This window comes from Triticum urartu, chromosome 4 (genome assembly GCF_003073215.2).
Source record: "Triticum urartu cultivar G1812 chromosome 4, Tu2.1, whole genome shotgun sequence".
In the NCBI taxonomy this organism is placed as follows: domain Eukaryota; kingdom Viridiplantae; phylum Streptophyta; class Magnoliopsida; order Poales; family Poaceae; genus Triticum; species Triticum urartu.
This window is the reverse complement of record NC_053025.1, coordinates 408,516,607-408,528,246: the sequence shown is the minus strand read 5'-3', so window position 1 is coordinate 408,528,246 and position 11,640 is coordinate 408,516,607. Positions and strand designations below refer to the sequence as shown.

General features: G+C 45.2%; 1 protein-coding gene across 1 annotated transcript in view; it reads right to left on the bottom strand.

Moving 5' to 3' along the window:
• LOC125554777 (ribosomal RNA-processing protein 17-like) overlaps nucleotides 1–10,023 on the bottom strand; it is a 31,866-nt gene extending 21,843 nt beyond the window's left edge. Inside the window, exon 1 of the mRNA XM_048718202.1 lies at nucleotides 9,892–10,023. Within this exon, the coding sequence (XP_048574159.1) occupies nucleotides 9,892–10,023 (132 nt within the window). The remainder of the gene's footprint in view (nucleotides 1–9,891) is intronic.
• Nucleotides 10,024–11,640: the final 1,617 nt, after the last annotated feature.

Below are 11,640 nucleotides of genomic sequence, written 5' to 3'. Positions count from 1 at the left end.
ATTGCATGAACAATTCAAGGAAAATAGCAGTAGGTAAGTTCTTCCCACTAGGTGAGGTCTTGATCTTGATCTTCTCCAAGAGGAGGGCTTGATAATCCAAAGGATTCTTCCCAAGAGGGGTCTAGATCTCCAAGAGGAGGGGATACAAGGAGCAAAGCTCACAAATGTCTCACATATACTTTGCTACCCCTAACAAATGGTCTAGGTACGGAATATATAGGTAGGTGGATGGAGGGGACGAAGAGGAGGCCCAACAGCAGCTCGCAGCCGTCCATCCTGATGGGCCCGTGCGCACGAGGCAAGTTGGGCCCGTGCCCACAGGGTCCCGTGGGCACGGTACATGCCCATGCACATGGGGTGCTCCAGCGCCAGCTCCCTGTGTAGCCCGTGGACACGGGGTCTCAGGGGCCCGTGCGCACGGGGTCACCTGGGACTTCTTGTCCAGCTCCTGTCGTGCTTCTCCTTCTTCCTCGTGTCCTTGTGGTGCTTCTCCTACTCCTTTGCGGTGTTCCTCACCAACTTGTGGTCGTCGGTCTTCGTATATAAGGACACATAGAGCACTTTGGTGAGGTAGCAAGCAATGCCAATGGATATTCATGATATTCTTGAAGAAGAACGGGTTCACCCTAATTCCGGTAGGTCCACTTGGAGCTTGATGTTCTATGAAGGTGTACATGGTTATGTCCATAGGATGCTCCGCATCATCCCCTCCCCCTTGGGAAAGATCCGACCATGGATCAAAATCCAAATCACCATGGGAAAGAGATGATGGTGTCGTGCAGAAGTGGACGGTCACCAAGCATTCGTCATCTTGTAGTTCCAAATGTGCACTCTCCAATGTCGCATCATCTTGTGATTCCTTCAAAAGGTGCACGAACAACAAACACATGGAAAAACTAATGTGGTTAGCATTAGTTCAAAACCAAGCATTCAAGTGGTGATTCACCGAACAAGTGTCATCCTCATGCCTAGCATATGGTGTAATAAAGGATTGTGACATGGCATGAAAGCACATAAATTGAGCGAAATCAAGGACATTATGGAAAAAATCATGTAAATGTGAGGTAGCGATGCAAATATGTGTGTCAAGAGAATAAGCATCTTCCTCAAACTCATAGAAAGCATGCATAAGGCACTCAACAAATGGTCTATGGTATGCATATGAAGCATTCACAACACCAAATATAATGAGATGTCTAAACACATGGGGCAAGTGCGGGACAATCCAAGCATGTGCATATGGTGTAGTGAAGATATCATGGCACTCAACACAAAGGAAATAGTAATTGTTCAATATGTGTGAGGCAATCAAGTCAATCATGTGGTGCAAGCTAGTAGTGCGAAGATGCAACATACTAGTAGGAATCATGGCAAGCATGTCATGTGTGCAAATGGTAGGCATGAATAATTCACATGACATAGCACAAGCATGAAGCAAGATATGAGGAAGCTATCATCATTGTATTGGCGAGAGGCCATGTGTAGATAGCAAAGGGACATCATGACTCTCCCAACACAACAAGCATGAATAGCATGAGGCACATGATAAACATGGCAATAGCAACAAGGATCTCCACCAACCATGCAAATACACATAGAAGTAGTATAATGGTGAATCACATGTAAGTGCAAGCAAGGGTCACAATTGCATGGCAAAGGCATGGAAAGAGGCATATCATGCAAAGTGAACACGAGAAAATGGGCATAACGTAACAAGTGATATATATAACCCAAAGCCGTGTGAGAGCCAAGTAGAAGAGATGCGTGTAGTCTTTGCGTGAAGAGAATGGGAGGAAGGACAATCCACGGGATCCCAAATCATCGTTGCTCTCAAGAGCTCGTTTCTTCAACTCTTGGGATTGCGAGGTTGACGAGTATACATGAGTACCTACACACAACAAAAACAAAGGGAAAATTGTGTGTGCGTGGTAGATGTACACATCATCCATCATGATGCACATGTGCTTGTGTTGCTTAGCACAAAATATCCAATGCTCAAATAAATGAGATGCGTGATAGAGAAACATGTCATCCATCATGATGGGTTTGTTGTTATGTATAGCATAATGGAGACTCAAGATGTGTAATGAATCATGGTAAATATCTGGAGCATTGTCATTCATGGAATGCATAAGGTGTACACAATCATGGGAATCATGCAAAGTATGGAATGCATCAAAATCTCCTAATATGTATGAGGAAACTATGGGGGTCTGCTCATGATCATTAGTGGAAACATCACATGGAGAATATTGACAACATCCAAAACAGTGCATATGCGCAATAATGTGATCACGGCATGGCATAGTGGATGAATTGCACAAATCATGTAAAGGAAGGATGGCAATATCATCACAAGAGAAACACAATCCAATAACCATCATCTCATTATCTATGCCATATGTGCAAATAAGATTTATTTTAATGGGGCATGCATAGCTACTATGTTGAGATTGAAATGATGCAATATGGGATATCTCACTCATAGCATATGACAAGGTTAAAGGATTGTCAAACATGATGTGACCAAAAGAATTTTCACATGGTATCCTATGGAGCATAGCATCACAACTAGGCAACTCAACATGCTCATCATCAGATTCATCACAAAATAGGTAAGTCATGCCATGATGAAGTCGCACTAGCATGATGTATGGTAATAGGTGTGTCAACATCATGGAATCAATCATTGTGAGAATAGTCCACTAGTGGGACAAGTGAAGCACCATCACCTATGTTACCTTTGGAGCTCCAATCATGTGGTGTAGGTGAGGTGTCCAAGACCGAGTCGTGGTCATCTTCATCGTGATGGAACCATGTGGGGGTGCATCATATTACCATGGCCATCGCCGTCATTGTTGGAGGTATGGACTCGTCGAGGGTAGGCATGTCGTCACGTGGGAGACCTAGCACCAAAGAAGAAAGCACACTCGGAGTAGAGGTTAAGTCATTAGAAATCATAGTGGCCTCACATGCCGTCTCAACTACCTCACTCACTCCCGGTAAGATGCTCTCACTCATATGGTTGGTGGATTCACTCAAATGGCTCTCAACCTCACATAGGATGTGTGGCATAAACTCATGTGTGGGACTAGTGGTGGTCACACTCATCCTCTTATAGAAAATGCTCTCAATGTCACATATGGTGTAGTCACTCATATCACTCATGGTGGGGTGGCTCTCCTCACATGGGAAATGGGGCATCTCGTCATATGTGGGTGTCGGAGAGATGTAGGTGCAAATGTCTCCATGCTCAATCATGTCGTGGTCGTAGCCGTGGATGAAGGCGAGGATGGCACATCATCACTCTCCTCCAAGACCAAAGATAAGGTCTCATGTGCGGTGTCGTAGCTAGACTCGGAGTATGAGTCCCAATGGGGTGGCGTCTTCGTGTTGTTGAAGAGGTTCGCGCTCGTCGTCGTTGTTGAAGGGGATGGACCTTGCTCGACTGGCTTGTCATCGTCTTGTATGAAGTCCATATAATGTGGGACCTCATAGCTCGTCTCCATGACCGAAGGGAAGTTCCCATGCTCGGCCGTCTTCCATGAGGGGCTTCCGAAGATGGAAGTGTCGCCCTCGCTCGTGGGTGATCGCCTTGGACTTGATGATGTCGAAGTAGGTGTACTCGTGGGAAGTAGGCGAAGATGCCGTACGTCCAAAGGCGAAGATGCCTTGATAGCACTTGGCGAAGATGCCACAGTTGTTGAAGAGGCCACAACTTTGTTGTTGATGTTGTGGTTCTGTAAGGCCTGTGCGCATGAGGGCGTTGGAGGCCGTGTGCACGGGGGTCCAAGGCCCGTGTGCACGGGGGTGGCAGATAAGCCATCTCTCGTCCCGAAGGTCGCTCTTCATGGTCTTGTCCGTGGTCTTGGTGGTCACCTCGAAGATGATGACGGTGCCGCGTGGTACTTGCATCGTGTGGCTGTAACAAAGACTTGCGACTTAAACGTCTCTGCCGTTAAGATGACGAAGAGGAAGAAGACTTGTAGTTGGCCCACACGTGTCGGATGTCATCCAATTATGCATCCAACTTGGTTTCGTTGTAGTCCCTTGTTCATGCTTCGCATTGGTGAATATCAACAGTGAGTCGCTCAATGCCTCGCATTGCTTGTTGTGGTCCAAAGATGGGCATTTTGGTGATGTAGTCGTGATCACCTTCTTGCTCCTCGAAAAGCGGGTTCATCGACGAAGTTGGCCTATCCATCATAACCAAGTGGAGTGAGTAGGAAAATGAGAGAACAATACCGAAGTTACCTTTTCCAAGGATTGAGGATGTAACAAGTGTCACTCAATGTAATGCCACAATAGTAGAATTGGAACTGGGTTTGTTTCTCGCACCTACAAGTAGAAGATTATGGTGGAGCTCGGTGAGGATAGTGGAACAAAATTTTGATGCAAATTGTTAGCAAGAGTCAATAATGTTGGAAAAGATTCACAAATCCGCAAGTGAAACAAGTAGATAAATGGGGTCGTGCAACCAAGGAATGAGCACAAAATGTGGAATCCACGGAAAACGCTCGTGTTGCACAAGTTCTCGTGTTGTACATATTTTCATCAATGTACATATTGTGATCAGTATAATACAGTCGGCATCCCTGATAACTCAGGGCCTCTATCATTTCATTTCTGAGTATTTGAGTCTTTATTGTCCGTTCATAAGATCACTTGGGGGCTTCCTGCTCATAGAGCATAGCTGTAACTACCCGCTTGATCCGACTTACACGCCTTGTTACAAATTACATGGGGGCTTCCTACTCATTGAGCATAGTTGTGACTACCCTCTTGATCCGGCTTACATGCCTTGTTACAAATTACATGGGGGCTTCCTACTAATTGAGCATAGCTGTAACTACCATTTTGATCCGACTTATACGCCTTGTTGCAAATGACTTCGGGGCTTCCTGCCCATGTTAAAAGGTTACCAAAGAGAACTTGCTGCAGTGCGCAGTTCAAACATAGGTATCCTGCCTTGATGGATTATTATGGGTTAATTGGGGGCTTCATGTTTGATGAACATAGCTTTGTTTACCCTCGTGATCGGCCTGCATGCCAGGTGTACTCACCAAATTCTGGGTTATCCTGTCCGTGTCCTTGTCACTCCACCTAGGTAATCATGGAATGACCCGCCCTACTCTCAACAGTCAATCTTGTAAAAGACCTTGAACTTGTCGAGGTTAAAGCAGCGGTTGGTCATGTGAGGGCCGACTTACAGAGTTGAATGAAGGATTAACTTAGTGGTTGTGCTGCCCATGAAAGTGCTTGAAATTTCAGCTTGCCGCCCTATGAAAAGCCTTGTTTTTTTGATTTTTTATTGTCTGAACATTGTTTTGGGTTCATATCCTTGTTCCATATTAACATATGGTTTAAAAACAATTCAGGCCATGTAGCCTTAATCTTTGTGACTCATGTTTGAGCATATTTGGAGTTTTCATAACCCGTACTGGCTTTGGACGTTAAGTTGCAAGTATAGTTTGATTGTGCAATTGGAATTATGCGCTTATGAATACTTGGGTTGTCACCCTCACTGGATGGGGCGATATAAGCCGGCAATTTGAGCCAATCTTCCAGGTATGTTTGTAAATTGTGGGATGAATAGGCGAGGTTTGATAACCCGCCCTGGTTATAGACTTTAAAGTCACCAGAAAATTTTTATATGGGACATCATGACCTACCCTGGTGTGAACCGCCAGGGAACATCTTATCTACTTGTGTGGAGAGAATATGATAATATGACCTACGTCATTGATAATATTATGAGCATAAGCAGCAGATCTTCAACATTAGATTAGCGGTTTGAAGTATTATACAAATAAAGATGCACGATGGCATGGCAGATCATTGTTTTTAGCTAGCCTATTACAAGGCGTCGGACGACCCAAAAAGAATAAGTGTTTTTCTGCGCACAAATTCTATGTGGCAGTTTGCAAACCGTCCCTTTAGTCAGTTCTCTTGGTCCTGGCGGGTTGCGGATTCCGGGTCATCCACACCTAAGTCCTTTTGCTACAGCATCTGCCGTGTTAAGTCCATGACATAAATGTTATCGTGAATATGGTTAGTTCATACACTTTGTTGAAAACCTGAACAATGGTTAGGCATATTTACAACAAGATCAAACAGAGTTTGTAAAAGATTTTCTTTGTCATGTTGATTTTGTTAACTGAATTGCCTGAGGACAAGCAATGAGCTAAGCTTGGGGGAGTTGATATGTCTCTGTCGTATCTACTTTTCCAAACACTTTTGCCCTGGTTTTGGAATCTAATTTGCATGATTTGAATGAAACTAACCCAGACTGACGTTGTTTTTAGTAGAATTGCCATGGTGTGGTTTTTGTGCCGAAAGCAAAGTTCTCAGATTGCCCTACAAATTTATGAAGAATTTTTGTGGAATATATAAAAAATACTGGTGGAAGAATATACTAGAAGGGGACACCCAGGAACCACAAGCTCAAGGGCATGCCCTGCAGGCTTGTGGGCCCCCTGTACCTCCGGCCACTCTAACTCCAACTCCATATATACCAATTCGCCAAGAAAAAAATCAAAGTGAAGGATTCATCACGTTTTACGACATGGAGCTACCGCCACCTCCTGTTCTTCATCGGGAGGGCTGATCTGGAGTCCTTTTGGGGCTCTAGAGGGTGGAATCCCATGCCGTCATCATCAACAACCTTCCTTCACCGCCAATTTCATGATGCTCACTTCTGAGAGTGAGCAATTCCTTCGTAGGCTTGCTGGACGGTGATGGGTTGGATGAGATTTACCATGTAATCGAGTTAGTTTAGTTAGGGCTTGATCCCTAGTATCCACTATGTTCTGAGATTGATGTTGCTATTACTTTGTTATGCTTACTGCTTGTCACTAGGGCCCGAGTGCCATGATTTCAGATCTGAACCTATTATGTTTTCATGAATATATGTGTGTTCTCGATCTTATCTTGCAAGTTATACACACCTATTACGATTTATGATCCACATACCCCAAGGTGACAACAATTGGGATTCTTTCCGGTGATTACCTTAGTTTGAGGAGTTCATGTATTTCACTGAGTGCAAATGCTTTGTTCCAGTTCTCTATTAAAAGGAGGCCTTAATACACCTTAGTTTCCTTATGTCATGCTACCACGGGAGGGTAGGACAAAAGATTTCATGCAAGTTCTTTTCCATAAGCATGCATGACTATGTACGGAATACATACCTACATTACATTGATGAATTGGAGCTAGTTTTGTTTCGCTCTAGGTTATAACTGCTACATGATGAATATCATCAAACTCAATTATCCATCACCGATCCAATGCCTACACTTTTCATATATTGATCTTTCCTACGTTACTTTCATCATTGTCGCTTTTATGATCACTACAAAACTGCTACTATTTCTGCTACTATTACTATTGCTACTGTTACTGTTACTATCAAACTAGCATACTACTTTGCTACTGATCACCTTGCTACAGATATTAAGTCTTCCAGGTGTGGTTGAATTGACAACTCAACTCGTAATACTTGCGAATATTGTTTGGCTCCCCTTGTGTCGAATCAATAAATTTGGGTTGAATACTCTACCCTCAAAAACTATTGTGGTCCCCTATACTTGTGGGTTATCAGCAACCACAAAGTTCTTTGAAGGACTAGTTTGCCATTTTGGTGTGCCCAACTGGGTGATCACTGACAATGCCACGTAGATCACGAGTCATGCCTTCATGCAATGCTGTCAAGTCATTAGTAGCAAAATATGTTTTGCATTAGTTGCTAACCCAAGAAGAAACGACCAGGTCGAGAGGACAAACAGCAAAGTGCTGCGAGGACTCAAGACAAGAACATTTGATAGGCCACGCAAGTGTGGAAGTGGCTGGATCAACGAGTTGCCAGCGATTCTTTGGTCACTCAGAATGACACCAAGTCGAGCCACCGGTGAGACACCCTTCTCCCTACTCTATAGTGCAGAAGCAGTGCTCCCCACAGAACTCACATACTGGTCACCTTGAGTGCGAGATTTTGACGAAGCTGAGCAAGAGCAAATGTGTCATGATGATGGCGTGCTCCTCGAGGAAGATCGTCCCTAGGCTGTTGTGCATGCTGCATGCTACCAGCAATCTTTGGGCTGCTATCATATTCACAAAATGCATGCCCGGAGCTTTGAGCAACGTGACCTCGTTCTTCGTCGGATTCAATCTGCAAAGGGATCAAACAAGTTGACACCAAAGTGGGAAGGCCCTTACCGGGTAGCATGAGTCGCCAGATCCAGCGCAGTCCGTCTGGAGACCAAAGATGACACTTCAGTGCATTACTCATGGAATATTGAGCATCTTCGCGAATTCTACCCGTAAGGTGCGGTTACTGGGCATCTAGGCAACCTCTTTTGTAGAAGTTTGTCGACAAGACATGTAATCCTCTGTACTAAGCCAGGCGCAGACCCTGTGCATAGTGAAATAAAGATAAGTGTTAAACAACCCTTTGGGAAATACATATATATCTATACATGTTGTATGTAGGGTTGTGTTACATTTTTCCTTGTACAAAATGTTTAATGAACCGTCAAGGTTTCCAGCCTCCTCTTTGCTCTTTTTATTTTCTCAAAGGACAGAAGGGTTCCTCGCATGAAAGTATCCCGGGGGGAGTGTGATAGCCTGGCTTATTAGGGATGATAGACTACTCATATCAATAAGGAATTCCTTCTTTTCCGGGAGCCCATTCGGAAAGAACTCCAAAGTTAAGCATGCTCAGCTTGGAGTAGTTTCAGGATGGGTGACCGACCGGGAAGTTGCTCCTGGGTGCGCACGAGTGAGGACAAAGTGTGCAGAAAAGACTAGTATTGATCTGTGGGGCCAGTCTAGATCCCGCCAGGAGTAACGACCACCGGCAGGTGTGTCCGGGGCGTTACAAGTTGGTATCAGAGCCGACCCTCACGGTTACACGGATGTTTGCGGAAAGGTGCGCGGTCATGTTGTTCATGACGTTTGTGACCCGTCATGGCACACGGCATGGCACATGCACCGGACTGGATGCACAGACGTATGTGCCAAGAGGGAATGTTCATGTGGCCCAACGAGGACGTCGGTTCCTCTGAGTGGGGGTGTATGTCATAGCCTGGCTTATGGGGGATGATAGACTACTCATATCAATAAGGAATTACTTCTTTTCCGGGAGCCCATTCGGAAAGAACTCCAAAGTTAAGTGTGCTCAGCTTGGAGTAGTTTCAGGATGGGTGACCGACCGGGAAGTTGCTCCCGGGTGCGCACGAGTGAGGACAAAGTGTACAAAAAAAACTAGTATTGATCTGTGGGGCCAGTCTAGATCCCGCCAGGAGTAACGACCACCGGCCGGTATGTCCGGGGCATTACAGGGAGTGACGGTATGGATGCCACAAGTGACGTTCAAGTTATCATTTTGCGACAAGAAGTGCAACAAAGAAAAGCTAAGTTGAAAACTTTGAAGTAGATTCTTTGTTGTATTTGCATTTCTTCTTTGAACAATTTTGGCCTTTGTATGATAAAATTGCACGCTAAGGAACCTTGTCATAACCAGCCGCGCTCTTAGTTTGTTTCGACTTCGCACGAGAACTTATGTAGCTGCGCTATGACCGTCAAGTGTGACCTTGCCAGCAGCATCACTTCCAGCAGGCTGCTAAGGACCTATTCATTAAGACCTCGCGGCAAGAGTGTGCACACTGGCAAGTTTCCGGCAATCGTAGGGTACAAAAATCATGCAAAGACAAAATAAGACAAGGGAGATAGTACACATCCATCCATCAGAGAGGAAGTTAATACATCACAAGTCAAATGCAGTTCTAACTTAAGATATATCTATCTTTTACATGAACTGCACTTGTAGCCAAATAGCACGAGGAAAGGGCTAGTTCCTATGTTGGCCTCAGTCCTAGGGATTTCAGTGACCTTGTTGGCAAATGGCGCAATGAGCTCTTTGGCAGCGTTGTTATCCGCTCCCTGCGGCAGGCTCTGGAAGGCCATGGAGATGTCGATGTCAGGATTTAGGTACACAAGTTTAACGAGTATCTTGAAGAGCATGTCCCACAAAGCCTGTGGGACTCAGTGGCAAGATGTACTGCTCGAGCCTCCTGTTGATTTTCCAATGCCTCGACTAGACTTTCGAATAATACACTAAGCCTGGTGCCGGCGGTGTCCCATTCATTGGTGGAGAAGCGAAATTCTGGCAAGCCCATGGCAGATAACTATATTGTGAGGTTTTTCACGGTCACCACAAGACGGTCAGTCCAAACTTTGTAGCCGCCCTTGAGCTCATTGAAGGAGTCCACAACACCCTTAAGCAAGGCCTTCTTGTTTTGGAGAATGACGATGAAACAAACCCTGGGTCCGTTGCCCAGACTGTGCACATGCGCAAGAACAAGATTTCAGCACCAAGATCAGATCGGAGCACGACAAATCAGTTCTTTGAAGGCTCAAAGTGTTGATCAAGAAGACCAAGAATAGCCAAAGAGGCAAGATACAACTTTGAGAAGAACCTCCCTTGCTGGGCAGCCGAGCCTGGGGAGGATGGGATTACCCTCGGAAGCAAGCCCCCAAATCATCCCGGCAGGCCTACTAGGACTTACGGAGGCAAACTGCTCCATCGCTCCATCTCACGAGCGACACAAGTCATCGATTAGTGCGGTGTCAATCCGCAAAGTGACTAAGTGGTTGTTCTTTGCCACATGTCGACCACTTCCTACAGAAATACCTCCAAGCGACACCCGTCCTGAGACGTGTCTAGCAAGCAAGCGCGAAACTGGCAAAACACACCGGTGGGGCCTGCCGGGCGAGCTGTGATGTGACATTGAGCAGTGCATTTAATGTGCTCTGTCACCCTACAGAGTTAGATATTATAGCACTGTTTGAAATCTACTCAGTATGTAAAGATTGATTTGCCACTGCGGTGACCCCTTTATCTATAAAAAGAGGCCCATGGTAACTGTAGAAAGGATTCAGACACCCGCACACTCATACACGTGTAGCTCCTTGATACGTCTCCAACGTATCTATAATATTTGATTGTTCCATGCTGTTATATTATCAATATTGGATGTTTTATAATCATTTTATATCATTTTTTGGTACTAACCTATTGACATAGTGCCAAGTGCCAAGTGCCAGTTGTTGTTTTCTGCATATTTTTTACATCGCAGATAATCAATGCCAAACAGAGTCCAAACGCAGCGAAACTTTTTGTGGATTTTTTTGGACCAGAAGACAACCAACGGGCCGAAGAAGCACCTGGGGGCTGCTCCGAGGGGAGCACAATGCACCAGAGCGCGCCTGGAGGCCCAGGTGCGCCCTAGTGGGTTGTGCCCACCTCGGTTGCCCCCCCGGACCACCTCTTTACTCTATTAATATTTCAATATTGCAAAAACCCTATGGGAGTCGACGACAAATCAATTCCAGCCGCCGCAGAGTCCAGAACCACCAAATCCAATCTAGACACCATCATGGAGGGGTTCACCACTTCCATTGGTGCCTCTCCGGTGATGTGTGAGTAGTTCTTTGTAGACCTTCGGGTCTGTAGTTAGTAGCTATATGGCTTCCTCTCTCTCATTTGATTCTCAATTCAATGCTCTCTTGGAGATCCATATTATGTGACTCTTTTGCGGTGTGTTTGTTTGGATCCGATGAACTTTGAGTTTATGATCA